Raw genomic sequence first — 16784 nt, 5'->3', positions numbered from 1 at the left:
GTCAATAGTCAGCGATGACTACAAAGTAATGAAATATGATTTCCTCAGTAATTCTTAACTGCTTCCTAAGGCAACTTGCAAATAATTGAAGAAATTATTTAGGCAATGGCAAACCATGAAATAGGTAAACAATCTCCCCAAGTCAAGTCTTTGCAAACTACCATTCATTTGAAAGTTTCAAGTTATGGTTTTGTAGCTTAAAAAATTGTTCTGTATACTATACGGTCAAACTACAAGTAGATTTTCAAACAAGTAGATGGCTTAAGTTTAAGAAGCATTTCACACCTTGTTGGTCATAGTCTTGGTACGTTACTTCATCTGCAGAAAAAGAAGAATAAAATCAAAATAAGTATTGAGTCATTCTGTGTAACTGCTTAGCTAAAAAACACAACTTAATCTCCAATATAGAATTCTATTTCTTTAAATATTAATGTTTGCACAATCCATGAAAAATGCCTCAGTTCAGAAACAACTTGAGAAAAGACAGGTAAATTATTTCATACAAATTCCTCAAACTGGCATAAAGCGAGATATGCTAAAGTAGAGTTAGGAATTAATATCCTGTTTCCTGTGGAGACAGTGGTAGATGAGGTGAAATATGAAAGCCTGATATTTTTAAATAATAATATTTTGTTACAAAGTAGAAAGTCTTATATTAGGTGTTACTATTATTTTTCAGGCTCCTTTAACAGAAAAATCACCATGTTAACATAGCATTACAGCTGTCAAGCCTTAATAATGTTTAAAATCTGATAACAATATTCATTTAATACCTGCATCACGGTACATTTTTTCATAGTCATCTATTGCTGGTTCAGTGGAATCTAAAAAGAAAAAACATACACTTTTGATAAACATTAAAAACCAAAAACATTACTAGACATCATTCTAAAATTACTTGAAAGTTAAATTCTAATCTTTACAACTGTGTCAGAGATATTATCATTATCTACACTAATAAAAGAGAAAGATGGTAATTAGCGTACGACCGCTACCCTTCCCATTGGCTAATCAGCATATCCTTATGCAAATTAACTGTCAGCCAAGATGGCGGCCGGCAGCCAGGCAGCTGGAAGCGAACATGAGGCTTGCTTGCTCCAGGGACTGCAGACTGCAACGTTCCCCGCCTGACTTGCCGGCCTCTGAGTTGCAACTCTAAGTAACTATGTACTATGTTGCAAATAAGAAGCTGAAACCAACTTTCAGCCTGCCGGGATCTCAGAGCTGAAGTTATACATTGTTTCGATTATAGAACGGCAAACAAACCAGATAGGAAGCCTCAGAGCTAGAGCCAGAGCTAAAGCTGGCCCAGAATAAAATAAAAAAAGAGAAAAAAAAGGAGCGGTTGGGAGCTTCAGTCAGCCTGAAAGCAGCCCTCAGCCCCTCACCCAGACTGGCCAGGCACCCCAGTGGGGACCCCCACCCTGAAGGGTGTGTGACCAGCTGCAAACAGCCATCATCCCCTCATCCAGGCTGGCCAAGCACCCCAGTGGGGACCCCCACCCTGATCCAGGACACCATTCAGGGCAAACCAGCCGGCCCCCAGGCCTCTATCCTATATAGTAAAAGGGTAATATGCCTCCCAGCACCAGGATCAGCGTGACAAGGGGCAGCGCCCAAACCACCTGATCACCCTGCAGCTCTGTGTGTGACAGGGGGCGGGGCCACAACCTCCCTATCCGCCCTGCTCTGTTCGTGACAGGGGAAGGCGCCCCAACCCCTTGATCGGCCCTGCTCTGTGGGTGATAGAGGGCGGCGCCCCAACCCCCTGATCTGCCCTGCTGTGTGTGTGACAGGGGGCGGTGCCCTAACTCCCCTATCGGCCCTACTCTGTGTGTGACGGGGGGGAGCTCCTCAACCCCCTGATGGGCCCTGCTCTGAGCGTGACAGGGGGGAGCTCCTCAACCCCCTGATTGGCCCTGCTCTGTGCGTCACAGGGGGGAGCTCCCCAACCCCCTGATGGGCCCTGCTCTGTGCGTCACAGGGGGGAGCTCCCCAACTCCCTGATGGGCCCTGCTCTGTGCGTCACAGGGGGTGGCGCCGCAACCTCCCCATCGACCCTGCCTTGAGTGTGACAGGAGGCGGTGCCCCAACCCCCCAATCGGCCCCACCCTGAGCGTGACTGAGGGTGGCATCGCAACCTCCCAATCCGCCCTGCTCTGTGCATGACAGGGGGCGGCACCCCAACTCCCCAATTGGCCCTGCTCTGAGCCTGACCAGGGGCTGCACCTAGGGATTGGGCCTGCCCTCTGCCACCCAGGAGCAGGCCTAAGCCAGCAGGTCGTTATCTCCTGAGGGGTCCCAGACTGCGAGAGGGCACAGGCCGGGCTGGGGGACCCTCCTCCCCCCGCCCCCCGAGTGCACAAATTTTTGTGCACCGGGCCTCTAGTCTATATTTATAAAATCCTAAGCAATCATTACGATGGAATGACCGGTCACCATGATGTGCACTGGCCACCAGGGGGCAGATGCTCAATGCAGGAGCTGCCCCCAACCTGCAGGCCCCAATCGCCGATGGGGCCTGCTGGCCAACCTCCTGGTCCCTCCCCTCAGCCGGCAGGTCCTGATCGCCCTATCGGGGCTGGGATGGGGAACCGGGGGTGGGTGGTGGCGGACGTGGGAGGTGAGGGAAGGAGGAGAGGGGGAGGTGGGGAGGCGGGGAACTGTGCAGTGAGGGAAGGAGGAGGCGGGGAGGCAGGGAGCCTGTTCGGCCCTGATTGCCGGCCAGGCCTAGGGACCCCACTGTGAATGAATTTGTTGCACTGGGCCTCTAATAATATTTAAGATATATAAAGTTCCATCATTTACTCTCTAAGTCAAAAGATAGGAAGGAGCAGTGCTAGGATTCGCACCCAGTTGAATATTCCATCCTTCTGCCTCATTAATTTCCAAATGCTCTCTGGTCTGATCTATAAGAACAACATCCCAGTGGTGATTTGAAAAACACAGGTCCTTTTCCCCTCATTTCTCCATATAATATCAAACTGTATTCATAAATTTCTATAACTATCTGAGCAACCAAAAATGATCCCAGAGTGTTATGAAGAGTACTCTGTGGAGTCAGAATGAATCATTAACCCAAGGTTAAAAGGGCCTCGGCGACTGTGTCCAACAGAAACACATCTCACAAACCTGGGGTCTCCTGTTCATACATTATCTCTTCCACGTCCTGGTTAGAGGTCTGCGAAGCTACAAATGAGAAAATAATTAGGAAATTACTTATGTGGCTCAAGTAAGAAGGATTACACTTAATATTCAAATCAGGAAAAGAAGTTACTAGTAATGACAGAAACATAAAATCAAATCATGATGTTCCACCCTAGCTGGTTTGGCTCAGTGGATAGAGCATCAGCCTGTGGACTGAAGGTTCCCGGGTTCGATTCTGGTCAAGGACGCATGCCGGGTTGCGGGCTCGATCCCCAGTAGGGGGTGTGCAGGAGGCAGCTAGTCAATGATTCTCTCTCACTGATGTTTCTATTTCTCTCTCCCTCTCCCTACCTCTCTGAAATCAATATAAAAATATATACATCTATTAAAAAATCATGATTTCTAACTCACATTCACCCCTGGAACAAACAGGTACTACCTGTGCTCAAAGCTCAATACAGTTCCCACCACAAAGTAGTGGAGCTATATTCTTATTTAGCTTATGCAAATTCAACTATAGTCAGAAAGACAAAATAGGACAAATTGACACTAGACAGAGACAGCATTGCAGGGAGCCCTCCTCACATCAACCCAGCAACCCTGCCTGAGCCTGAGCGAGGACACACATTTCCCAGCCCATCACTTGGGCTCAATACCAGAGTTTGCTCAGACCGCAATATGATTTTAGTGATCACAGATAGATACTGTTGACATGACAGGGCCCTATATGCCAGTCAACACTATCACATGGTCCCCCAGCACAGGAAGAAGGGTCGACTCCAACACTGGGAGGATACTGGCCAACACCACAGGCTTGTTACTGGAAGATGCGATGCCCATCTTCAGTGTGGCCACCCCTTCTGGGGACATGGCGTGCAACAATATGCTATTTTGACCTTTCATTGACTATCATTTAAGACTATAAAACATGCAATTCCACTGTATCTTTTGACCTAATAACCCCACTACTGGGAACTTATCCTCAGGAAGTAGACTTCAAAAAATACAAAAACTGTATTTACAAAAATACAGATACATATGCATGTACACATAATTATGATATATTATATAAAATATCAATCATTAAGTATATGTTATATGATATTTGATATATTCGATATAATCCTATATCCTATATAATAAAAGGGTAATATGCAAATTGACCCTAATGGCGGAATGACCAGTCGCTATGACGCACACTGACCACCAGGGGGCAGATGCACAACGCAGGAAGGAGCTGCCCCCTGGTAGTCAGTGCACTCCCACAGGGGGAGCTCTGCTCAGCCACAACCCAGGCTGATGGCTGCCAGCACAATGGCGGTGGCAGGAACCTCTCCTGCCTCCTCAGCAGCGCTAAGGATGCCCGACTCTTGGGCTGCCAGAGGGATGTCTGACTGCCAGCTTAGGTCCAATCCCCCCAACAAGCAGGCCTAAGCCGGCAGGTGGACATCCTCCGAGGGGTCCAGGACTGCAAGAGGGTGCAGGCCAGGCTGGGGGACCCCCTGAGTACATGAATTTTCGTGCACTAGGCCTCTAGTCTACATATAAAAGCCTAAGCAACCAGCCAACCATCCAGTAGCTATGACGTGCACTGACCACCAAGGGACACATGCTCAACGCAGGAGCGGAAACCACAGGCATGGAAACATGGAACAGACTGATGAATCTCAGAGGAAAGTGGGGAGGGGGAAGGGCAGGAAGAGATTAACCAAATATCTTGTACACATACTAGAGGCCCGGTGCATGGATTCATGCACCGGTGGGGTCCCTCAGGCTGGCCTGAGGGGATCAGGCCAAAACTGGCTCTCTGACATCCCCCAAGGGGTCCCAGATTGCGAGAGGATGCAAGCCAGGCCGAGGGACCCCATTGGTGAACGAATCCATGCACTGGGCCTCTATTAATAAACTAGAGGCCTGATGCGCGAAATTTGTGCAAGAGTAGGCCCTCGCAGCCCCAGCTGCCTTGCGGTCCTGCCCCCCATCCACTGGTCATTCCGGAAGTTTGTTCTGGAAGATTGTTACGCTGTCCGGTCTAATTAGCATATTAGCTCTTTATTACACAGGATAATCATAGACAATGTCTTTTCTCTCTCAATGCTTTTTGTAAAAAATATATTTTATTGATTTTTTTTTTTACAGAGAGGGAGAGGGATAGAGAGTTAGAAACATCGACGAGAGACAAACATCGATCAGCTGCCTCCTGCACACTCCCTATTGGGGATGTGCCCGCAACCTAGGTACATGCCCTTGACTGAAATCGAACCTGGGACCCTTCAGTCCACAGGTTGACGCTCTATCCACTGAGCCAAACCGGTTAGGGGTCAATGCTTTTTTATAGGAAAAGACTCATTCTAATTTAAAAAGAATATTAAATTAAAATCTCACCTGTCTCTTCTACATGGTAACTATCTTCAGTTTCTAGGAAAAAAATAACATTAAATCAATATTACTACTTTCATAAAGTGGCATGTATATATACTATGTGTATATTCTGAATCTATTCTTATTGATTTTATTTTGAAGGTAAATAACTATTAAAATAAAACATGAATATATCAACAAAATGTCTGCCAAACACTCTCTTCTACTAGAACTACACGTAGAAATGACACACATTCTTGTCTTTGATCCACTCAACCACCCCACAAGTTGACAAACACCATAACCTGGGCTAAGGAGAGAGGATGAGACTGGCTGCAGTGACTCGGTGGTTGAGCATCGACATATGAACCAGGAGGTCACGGTTCGATTCCTGATCAGGGCATATGCCGGGTTGTGGGCTTGATCCCCAATGTTGGGCGTGCAGGAGGCAGCCTATCAATGATTCTCTCTCATCATTGATATTTCTGGGAGGTCAGTGTTGATAACTTAACCCAGGCATCCCTGAGGTTAGCACAGGATCCTTACCCCTTGTGTGACCCTTGTTCATTTCACAGCTCTATGGAGTGTAAATATTTTCCATTTCTGAAAACTTTTAATATGTAGCTTTGAAATTCAAATAGAATTGATGTGCCAATTAAAGATTAGGGCAGAAATTTTATGACCTAATTATGGACTTTTTACAAGTGTTTCTTCCTACCCCCCAAGCTATATAAATCTTAACCTCAAAAATATCAAATGCCTCATGCTTCAGGTTATTTGAATGCCTTAACTGCATTCTGTTACATAAGCAGCATCTAAGACCCCCAAATTCTGTACAACTGTTAATGTTCCTGAGCCCTCTTGGAGGAAGAAGGCAGGGAGGAGGAGGTACCATCGCTGATACTATTACAGAGGTCCCCATTTTCGCCGCCTTGACTGGCCTCCAACAGGCCCCGCCCCCTTCCCTCTGGCCATGACCACACTGTGGTCTGTGTCTACGGGGAAACAATAATTTTAATTAAAGTTTTAGCTTCAATTTTAAAAAATAATTATAATTAAAAATTACAGATTGTATTTTATTCTAAAAGCAAAAAAATGTTCTACCTTCCTGAAATGTTCCAGTTTCAAGCGACTCAAATCTGTTATCTGTCTCTCTCCCTACAAGGAAATCGTCATCTTCTGGTTGCTGTTCTCTTGCTGGTCCGTCCTCCTCCGGGTGTAGGTCTTCTCCTTGAAAAATGACAATGAAGAAAGAGACACAGGTGTACAGCAGGGCCCACAGCAGTGACCGACAGACACGAAGGCCCTTCTGAAGGGCACACACTGGCCCTGGCTGCAGGACATTCCCTGTCCCTCTTGGGGCCCTGCACATGCCGGTACCCACTTTGAATCTGTTCTCACTCTGGAATCTGTTCTCACGCTCGTCACCTGCTGGTCCACCTGACGGGGGGACGGTCTTCTCTTGCTAGAACATAAACCCACCAAGGTCAGGCATCTCATGGAATCTGTTCACTAGGGATGCCCAGTACCTAGGACCTTGCCCAGCTATAGGAAGTGCTCAATAAGTATTTCATGAATGAATAAACACATTCATAAATATTAATATATTTGCCTCTTCAATCAGATCAGAGAAAAAGGCCACCCTGTGACCTTTCACTGAGAACTGACATAAAAGTCCATGTAACAATCTGAAATAACTCTACACTAACATTCCACTGCAAAGGGCAGCCAGCCACCTATCTAAACCATATGCTAGGCCATCTGTATTGAGTCACAAGGATTGCGTAGACTTTGTATCTAAAGATTCCTACATTTAGTCTTGAAGTTTTGCAAAGATGCCCCTTTTCTTTTCTGAGACTTTTATGATACACCGAACTGTTCTTCTTTTGTGTAGATGCTGGACAGGTGACTTTATTCCACTGCAATATGGTAAACCTTGTCATTATGGTGTAAAAAAATCCTCCCCATAGCAACTGGGCATGGCTTCAAGCAGAATATGTCCCGTAGATAACATTCTAATCAAAGGACTTGGCTGTTCAGTGAGGTCTAGTGGTGAGGAGGGTGAGGTCTGGAATGTGGCTCCAGATTGGGGTTCTTCCACACCAGCTGTGTGACCCTGAGCAAGTTACGTAACTACTCTGTGCCTGAAATTTCTCTTCCATAAAAAGGAAATAATAAGAGTACCTACACACAGCATTGATGTGAGGAGTAAAGCACTTAGGAAAGTGCCTGGTCCATAAGTATTCAGTTGCTATTGCTATTATTGTTGTTATAACTTTTAATGTCATCCTCTTTACAGTAATCACAATATTACTATTTCTACTGCTACTGAACTCTACCCCGAGACTGCAAGGCTGCCTTTGCTCCCTGACTTTTAATGAGGCACAACGATGCTCTCAGGAGTTACTGAGTCAAGTAGCCCATTTATGTTTCCTGTCTCTTCATCCGAGCCTGCTATATTGTTTCTCCTCATTTCAGACTTTTTGCTATTCAGCAAACCAATTACCAACTCTCAGTCCTATCACTAATTTTACGACCTTTTCTTCTTACCATATCCCTTGTCCTTACTCTCATTTTATGCAGCGCAGTTTGATGGTTTTTACGGGAGCAGGATTGATCTCTCTCCGCCTCACTATTCACTGAAGGCCCTGTTCTCAGTGGGAACACGAACCAAACACCGCACACTCCCCGTGAATCTCCTCTGCCGGCGACAGCCTGACACGAAGAAATCCGTTTCCTCAGGGCTGACCGGACTCCGGCCTTGCCATGCCCTCTGAGCATCAGGCCTCTGTGAGGTCGGCACCATCATCCCACCTTGAAGGATCGGAAACTGGAGAGTCTGTCAAAGCCACACAACTAACAAGTGGCAGCTGCAGGACCTGCCCCAATAATGAAACAGAGTGATGGGGAAGAGTCCAGGATGGGGAACTGAATTCCCCTCCCTCCCACCGCCCCCGACACACCCCCCCCAGTAGGAGATATAACAAGTGCAAAGGCCCACGGCAGGGACAGGCTTGGAATTACTAAGGAAAGAGAGGCCAGCTGGGCTAGAGAAAGTGACTGACAGAAGAGAGACCAGATCCGGATAAGGCGCCCGGCCAGGCCACATCAAACACAGGGTGCAGAGGAGCCAGAATGGATCAAGGACCCAACTGGATGCCACTGCAGTGGTCGTGGCCAGAGGTGACAGACGGCTGGCACAGCGCAGACACACACTGCAGGCAAGGCCGATGGACCTGCTCAGGGAGCACATGGGAGAGGAGGGGAGGGAAAGGGAGGGGACAGACATCAAGAAAGACCCCCCGGTTTTCAGCTTAAGCAACTAAGTAGAACAGTAGACCATTAACTAAAATATAAAAGGCTGAAATCAGAGCAAAAACATATTAGGGGGAGCAGGAGAAGAGCTGTGAGGTAGAGAGGAACCGGAAGTTCAGTTTTAGGTACAATTTCAATCTAAGATACTCATAGAACATGCAAATGGAGACAGGTATGCAGCTGGGCTAACCAGGAGCTTGGACCAGAGCAGGGCTGCAGACACACCTACAGAAGCGACAAGAAAAGCCATCACCTACCTTCCAAGGAGGAAGTAGAGATACAGATGAGAACAGACCCAAGACGAAGGCATGTGGCAAGCAGCACACAGGTGCTGGACCTGCTTTCTCCTCTTCTGTCTGAATTCCCACAGCCACCCACCCTTCCACTCTCTCTCTCCCCACCTCTGGCAGCATTTCGTTTGACTAACCATCCCGATTCGCTGGGTCACCAGTGCCACCTCCCCTGAGGTCCCTGCGGCAAAGTCCCTCGAACCCCTTCTTTGCACTGCAGAGTGCAGGACATGCGACACCCCTGTGGTCTCAGTTACTTGGAATCAAGTAGGAATATCCTTTCCCTCAGGGCTCTCCACCTGCGCTCCCACGTGCCACCACCCTCACCGGCTTTCCCATCTCTTTTCCTCTGGACTTCCTTCCCACACGCCCTGTGCTTCCAACCCCTCTGACACATGGGCCTGGCTCGGCACACACTACCCTCAGCTCCGACATCAGCACGTGGTTCCTCAGGAGGCCTCTGCTGCCCTCCGAGTGTGAGCCCCACATGCATCCTCTTTCCCCATCACAGACTTACCTCGTTCTACCCAACTCGCTCATCTAAGACTGCATCTCCCATGGGCTCAAGTTTTAAAAAAGAGATGATGCAGGAAGGGAAAGCCTGGGCCTGCTCACAGAGGCAGATGTGCGTGCAGGTGGAGTGGCTTTCCCGGCTGAGATGACACAGCAATGGAAGGACCGGCTCCTGGACCCCCAGCAGCCAATGGCAAGGCCTACAAATCCACAAGGGCCCGTCTCCCCATCAGCACAGATGGAGCCACGTGGGATGCTGTGCCCTTCACCCACTAACACCTAAGCCTGAAAGAGGCAGTTAATAGGCCTGCTAAAGCCCAATTTAAATCATGGCAATTGTGTGTTTTTAAGACACAATTTTTTTCCTCACAGCAAACCATCGGAAGTATCAGGGTACCACATGTTCTGCCCCCTTCAAAGTTTCTTTGTGAGTTACGTTTTGAAATTGTACCCTCTGCTTTTCTCCAGGGGTGCCTCAAGAAACAGTCATGAAACCCTAAAACCTTGGTTTCTAGAGTATCCTCTCATATTCTCCGTACAGAAGTTCACATAAGGAATTTTTCTGTGGCAAATGTTTTCTGTTCTCTAAGTAGATCACGTTAATTTCCTCTCTGGTAACATGACCGACATAATTCAAAGCTGACCCGTCGTGCTCTGGCGTCCCCCAGGGAGGCGGTGAAAGGTGAGGGTCGGCGATAGCACCCACAGCCCATGACAGCTTGTTGGCTGTGTCCTATTTTCTTCCTCCCTGTTCTTGATGTGCCTATCATTGGTCTCAATTTGTTTATGTATTCCTACCATTTCTTTATTGGATGTGTGCAAGAAGTTCCCTAATAGTAAGGTGGAATAAAACAAGTTTAGTGCTATTTCAAAAATATTTGTCTTTCAATAATTTAAAAAAAACAATTATTATTGAAATTTTAAAATAATGTCCAAGTCATTTAATCATCTCCCTATTTCAGTAATGCATGAGAAAACACACACACAGGTTTTAATTCATACCATGTTCTGTATAAACTGTTTGATGGTGAGAGGAATGGATTTCTTCTTGTACTTCATCTTCAACAGTCTGAGGTCCTAAAATAATTATAAGACATAACTAAGTGGAAAAGATCTAGACATGAATGTAGAACCTGAAATATGGCATCCAGGTATAAACATACATTCGAATGAATATATCGGGCTAATTAACTATGCATCCTTTTCTTCAGTTGACCAGTTTTTTTCTATGTTGGCAAATACGGTAGATATTTGGTTTGATTTTGACAGTAGATATAAATTTTTAAAGTCTTCCTAAGATTTTAACACGAGAACACTAATTTCGGTTCAGATTTTTCTTTAAAAAATACCTTACTCAGAGCAAAATTATTTTAGTTTCTAATGAACAAAATTCATGCTAATGATGGAATAAAGACAATGGGAAGGGCAAAGCTTTCAGAAAGGAAAGTGCTGAGAAATAAAGGTAAAACTGTGTGAGACAAGGTTAGTATGCGTTAACGTACACTGTCAATGCGATCTAAATTAATGCACATGTCTTCCTTCCCTGACATCAGAGAAAGGGCCCCGGCTGGTATGAGGACTGCGCTGGGCAGGGTTGGCCGACCACTCCCAGAAGTTGCCAGGAATCGTGAGTAAAAGACCTTACATTATAACTGACAATCCTTTCCACTTTGGAGAACGCCACCTGCCAGTCAGATTCATAGATTCAAGTAGATATCAATTACAAAGTGAACCACATAGTAATGACATTCCGACACCACCGTGGTGCTTATCGGATTATCAGGTTTATTGCAACATCACACAACAAACCAGAAGCCATCATGACACTGACACTATGAAATCTATTTTGCTAATCACACTGCACAACCATTTCTAAAGCACAAGGTGTGGCTTCTATTCTTACAGATGTTTATATTTCACAAACCACTTTTAATCATAGTCCCATGGAACCACAGAGGAGCCTACCCATCTTTATCCTCCCCTCTACATCCCTCACAAGGCCCGTGATAGCTTCCTAACTGGCCTCCCGGTCTTACTGCCTTGCCCAGAGGACGTAACGTAAGGAGGAGTGGGCGGTGGCAGTCTGATCCTCTGCTTAGCCTTTCCATGGCTCCTGTGCCAGAAACGAGGAAAACCTAAGCTCTGCAGAACAGATCGGGGTCTAAGACCTCAGCCTGGGAGCCCTCACAGGCTCGGCAGCCCCTCTGCCACAGCACGGGCCTGAATGTGGGAGTGCACCGGGCTGCTTCATCTGCCCCTTGATTCCGTAATCCGCTTCCCTTTCCCTGGGGAGGGCTGGTAGAAGCAGAAGCCAGATGGAGAGTTAGTTCATGGCTGATTGGAAAACAAGGAAAATGACTATAGATTCCTCTTTCAAACGCCTGGCAAGTACAGCCAGCAGAGGGACTGGAGCAGAGAGAGGGGGGTTATTGTATTGCATTTTAATGAGAGGTGTGTACCTATGTTTATGGAATAGGTGGTAGTCAGAGGAGAGAGAGAAGCTAAGTCAGACCAGAGGAAGGTGGAGAAGGCAACATTTACACTAAACCAAATATAGCCCAGAGGTTGAAAAGGATATGAGGTGGTGACAAACTCATAGACTTAGGAGGACAAGTTATCAGTACCATGCAAAGAGCAAAATATAAAATAAAATAAAAAATTAAAGAATGAAAGCAAATGGCACATTTCAGAGTAGGTACTAGTTTTTCATTATAATTTATTTAGCACAAAGGAAAATCTAGGATGCTAAATCCAAATACACATTTAAATTATGTCTTAAAAAACCACTTTTGCCATGGTATGTTTATAGCAATTCTACTGGAATGGGAGGGAGACGGTAAATTCTCCTATGATTATGATTTGAACAAATTTAAAAATCAAATCAGCAAACTGATCTTAAAAGGAAGGGAGGAAATATTATTCACCAAAGAGATAAAATCAGGACTTCAAGTTGCTGGTAAATATGTGGTGTTATACCTAACACTTCCACTAGGTGGCAAAATGAAACCAAATATTTGAGGAGTAAATAAAAAATGTGCAGAAATTACTTTGTAATAAATATCTCAGCATAAAAAGGAAAGAGTAGTAATGGATTCAAATTTCATTTACCAACTTAAGAGATTTCAGCTTTCACCCCATGGGTGACTAAGATACACTGCACAGTACTTGAATTGATCTAGGAATTCATGAATATGTAAAACTTGCTTCAAAGATGCATGAGGGTGGGAAGTCTTTTGATGTAGAAAGGAGACTGTCATTGGGAGCTCAGTAGACCTACTCTGTTTAATAACGTGAGAGATGATGACAAACCATTGCACAATCTGTGTCTAACTTTCCTTTCAAGGTGATAAGGTACAGCAGTCCTGGAATTTGAATGGAGAAACACGGCATTTCGTTCCTGATGTTCGTGATCTTAGGCAGTGAGCAACCATCTCTCTGTGCCTTCGACTCTTGATCTCAGAAATTAAAATCATCCTTTGTAAGTTTTTATTAGAAAAAAACTAAATTTACTATAAAATTTCAGAGAAAGAATATTTCACAATGTGCAACACTGTGAAACAAATTATGGGTAAAACATGATTCTGGAAACTGCAACCTGGGATTCCTGGCAGGTGGAGGTGCATGGGGTCAGAATACAGCAAAGCTTACCTGTTCGCCGGGGCCCCTGCTCCTCCGGCCGAGCGTGCGTCTCAGCCTCTTCTGGTGGCACTGTAGGCTTGAAGGTAGATCTTTCTTTAAGGCCTGCATTTTTATTCACAAAGTTAACTTGTTTGCTTTTGTTTTCCCTTTTTTGACATGTCAAACCAGGACAAATATTTTCAACCACCTCATCAATAGTGCAAGTCATTCAAAGGTTACAAGACTTTATTCTACACGAAAACATGGGTAGGTTAAACAACGGAAGTGGGAAAGCAGTTTGCTCTTTAATGTCACATGGGCCTTTCCCATCTCTACCAAAGTTAACCTTTCACTAAAAAAAAATAAAATAAAAATAATAATTGTTTAAATGTTCACAAATCTTTACAATGTAAAGTCACGTCTGAACTTGCCAAACGCAGTTCAGTAGGAGTTCAAGCTTGTGTCTATAAGTGACTAATGAATTTCTAAATCCTGAACTCTGAATTCAGCAAAAAGATAATTAAGATATACTTGGGTTTCCTACTGTTATCTGTGAGCACACTAATTTTGATTTACATATATAAGTGTTTATTCTTCATGAAAACTGTAGTTAAAAGTGAGAAGAAATCATACATGACTACTTAACAATCTTCTAAAGGTAACAAAATCAATCACATTATTCCATAAGAGCTAAAAGATACAGATTAAAAAGTTCTTTTTTATCTCTTAAGAAAAATAAAACGGTAAATTAACATGAACGCTGGTTTTGAAGTCAATACCAGTCTAAAATATGTTATACTGAATTAGTCCTTGAATGTGCTCTAGGTAGAACATTAAAACAGACCCTCCATTTAATTCAACTATTTAGAAAGCTGAACTAGCTAGGTTCAAGAGTGTGTGGATGCTGCATACCAAACCCTGGGCTCCTCACTATCCGACTGGGAACCTTGTACCAACAGTGGCTACTAAAGGGGGGGGGGGGGGGGGGGGGGAGGGAGAGGGGGGCGTGCTATGTCTGTCAAGAGCCTAAAGTGAACAGGACAACTGAGAGGCATTTTTCTACCCTTAAGCACCTTTATAAATTCTTCAAGTACATATTCTATTGTAGTCCAGAAAATGCTCATTTAAATGTCTTTTACTCTTCTTCTTTGATTTTTTTTCTATTTTTCCTAATTATTCCCTTTTCTCTCTTTACTTTTCTCTCATTCACAAAACATACTCCCACTGTCCTCTCCCAAAGCCTGAAGATGCTGAGACAGATACACAGAATCACACCTCATCGTTTTGTTTCCTGGAGTTATTTTCAACACCACTTACACAGAAATCATCCACTAGTAAAATAAACACCAGCACGTACCGCTGTGCTCTATCCCTGACCATAAAGTGACTTACAGCTATTTTATATACACAGATATCCACCGGTACTAAGTTTAGTCCAATTTCACAGGGTGGGGGGGTAGGGTGAGGGGTGTTAAAGATGAAGGCCTATTAAAATACATCACATTTTAAATGCCAAATTCAGGGCTGAAGGCTTCCATGCCATTTTCCACTTAAATCATCCCTTCTTACATGTCTCAAATGTTAACGGTGTAAGTATGGAACTATTCATTGTCAAGGTCTGCTGAATGAAGATAAACCTACGGGATCTTCAGAATCATGTATTGCTGCTCTCAGAACCTCAGAAAACACCCGGCACATCACAGGTGCTCAATACACACTTGCTGAAGGGCTGAACACATGCAATGGTTGTGACTCCCCCGGCTGTGGGGCCAGGCTCCTTCGCTGCACAACTGTGGTTTGGGGCTGCAAAGGTGGGAACAGGGGTTCATATAGATTTCCTCAATACTGTTTCCCAAACAGATTCATACCTGTGCTCAGCACCCACTAGTACAGCAGCACAACCCTAGCTTGCCTGGGGCAGGCCCAGCTGATTGCTATCTGTTGTCCTGGTGTAATTATTTCACTCTTAAAAGTATCTCAGTTTTTATGAAAAATTACAGGTGATTTTTCACTAATCCTATAGGTAGTGAGTTTTCAACCTGTACTCCATAGGTCTCAATACGAAATAAAATTTTCCCACCAAACAACAAAGACTTGAACTGCCTTAAAATCCCCCCTATTTGATTTTGAGAAGAGCTTCATTTGAAAAAACAATTTCTTTGCTGAACGTGTTTGGAAACTACTAGCACCCCAATATTCAGGCATAAAATGCCCCTCCAGTCGGCTTCCTCTAAATCCACGTGGTAGTTATTTGTCTCTAAAATTGAAATTGTAAAAGTTGAAGGAAAATGACAGAAGAAAGCAAAAGCATATATATAACAAGAGCAAACATTTAGCAGTTTTTTTTTCTGTCCAAAGTGGCAGGTGCGTTGTAAATTTATTGCTACCTGGCCACGGCTATTTTGCAGAAGTGAAATCAGCACCAAAATAAACAATATTGTAGCCCAAAGAAGCTGAGGATCATATTAACACATCTTCCCTAAACCTGGACAGTTCCTGAAATTTAACAGAAACACATTCCAGGCTAATTCCTGCTTTGACAACCCACGTGGAAGAATTAGCCCTGCCGTTTCCAAATATTTTTCTTGCCGCCCAAATCCACTTCGGCCCATGAGTCAGTGTTCTTCAGAGAACAGGGGTAAATCCACGTGTCATATACCATCTTAGGCCAGAAGTAAACAAGAAGAAGGAAATGCACATAAGGTCAAGGCACAATCAAAGAAGAGGTTTTCCAATTGGATTTATTATGAGGTACACAAGGTAAGGGCGGAGCAGTGAAATAGTCAACATTATATTATGAAATGAATGTATCAGTTCGGATGTTGCTGGGGCTCCATATATCAAAACACGAACTCACACAGGCTTGAGCAAGAAGGGACTTTATTATCCAGTTAAGAAGTGCCTGGCAGGCTGCTCACTCAGCACGGGCTTCGTCCTCAGGCTGCAATCCGGGCTCCCAGCTGCACGCTTCTCTTTCAGACAAGACGTGTCCAGAAGCAGAGGACACCCTGCTCTCCTGGCTCCTTCGCAGTCTCCCCTTTCAGTTTCAAAACCAGAACCCCCTCCCATTCCTACACCAGCAAGAGGAACAGGCTGACCACAGCTACCAACAGCTGAACTACCCAGAGCTGAATGAAGGCTGTGAGTCAACCACACAGCCCCTGTGTGATTTAGAAAGTAAATGAATTCCCTTACAACATACCTTATTTTTAGCTCTTTGGGTACCTCTGATAAATTAAGAAACATTGTAAAATCATGTTTGTATTTAAGAAATTCATCATTTTTCCTCCGGTTTTATTTAAAAACGGAAGAAGTTATCTGAAACTCCATCTGACCACATGAGAAAGGATAAATGTACTTCCCCCCACCCCATATGTAAGGAAGTTTAAAACTTACTAAATTTTGCATATTGCATTTATTCATTCAACAAATATTTAGCACCTGCCAATGCAAGGCACTGTTCACCAATGAACATACAGAAAACAAGCCCACAAAACCCTAGCTCCCCCAGAGAGGTAACAATTATAAAAATAAGAAACA

General features: G+C 44.5%; 1 protein-coding gene across 11 annotated transcripts in view; it reads right to left on the bottom strand.

The window, feature by feature from the left end:
• ASPH (aspartate beta-hydroxylase) overlaps window positions 1-16784 on the bottom strand; it is a 173913-nt gene that overhangs the window by 99202 nt on the left and 57927 nt on the right. For 10 of the 11 annotated variants that reach the window (XM_070391973.1, XM_070391975.1, XM_070391979.1 and 7 more), the window contains 7 exons: window positions 13275-13367; window positions 10629-10703; window positions 6613-6738; window positions 5533-5565; window positions 3133-3189; window positions 774-824; window positions 286-318 (listed from right to left, as the gene is read on the bottom strand). In XM_070391973.1, coding sequence (XP_070248074.1) covers window positions 286-318; window positions 774-824; window positions 3133-3189; window positions 5533-5565; window positions 6613-6738; window positions 10629-10703; window positions 13275-13367 — 468 coding nt within the window. The remainder of the gene's footprint in view (window positions 1-285; window positions 319-773; window positions 825-3132; window positions 3190-5532; window positions 5566-6612; window positions 6739-10628; window positions 10704-13274; window positions 13368-16784) is intronic. The other variant, XM_070391974.1, reaches the window with a different exon arrangement.

Source organism: Myotis yumanensis, unplaced genomic scaffold, assembly GCF_028538775.1.
Source record: "Myotis yumanensis isolate MYYU_CA2020_CCGP unplaced genomic scaffold, mMyoYum1.0.hap1 SCAF_15, whole genome shotgun sequence".
In the NCBI taxonomy this organism is placed as follows: Eukaryota; Metazoa; Chordata; class Mammalia; order Chiroptera; family Vespertilionidae; genus Myotis; species Myotis yumanensis.
The sequence above is the reverse complement of the archived record's forward strand: the minus strand, read 5'-3'. Positions and strand labels throughout refer to the sequence as shown.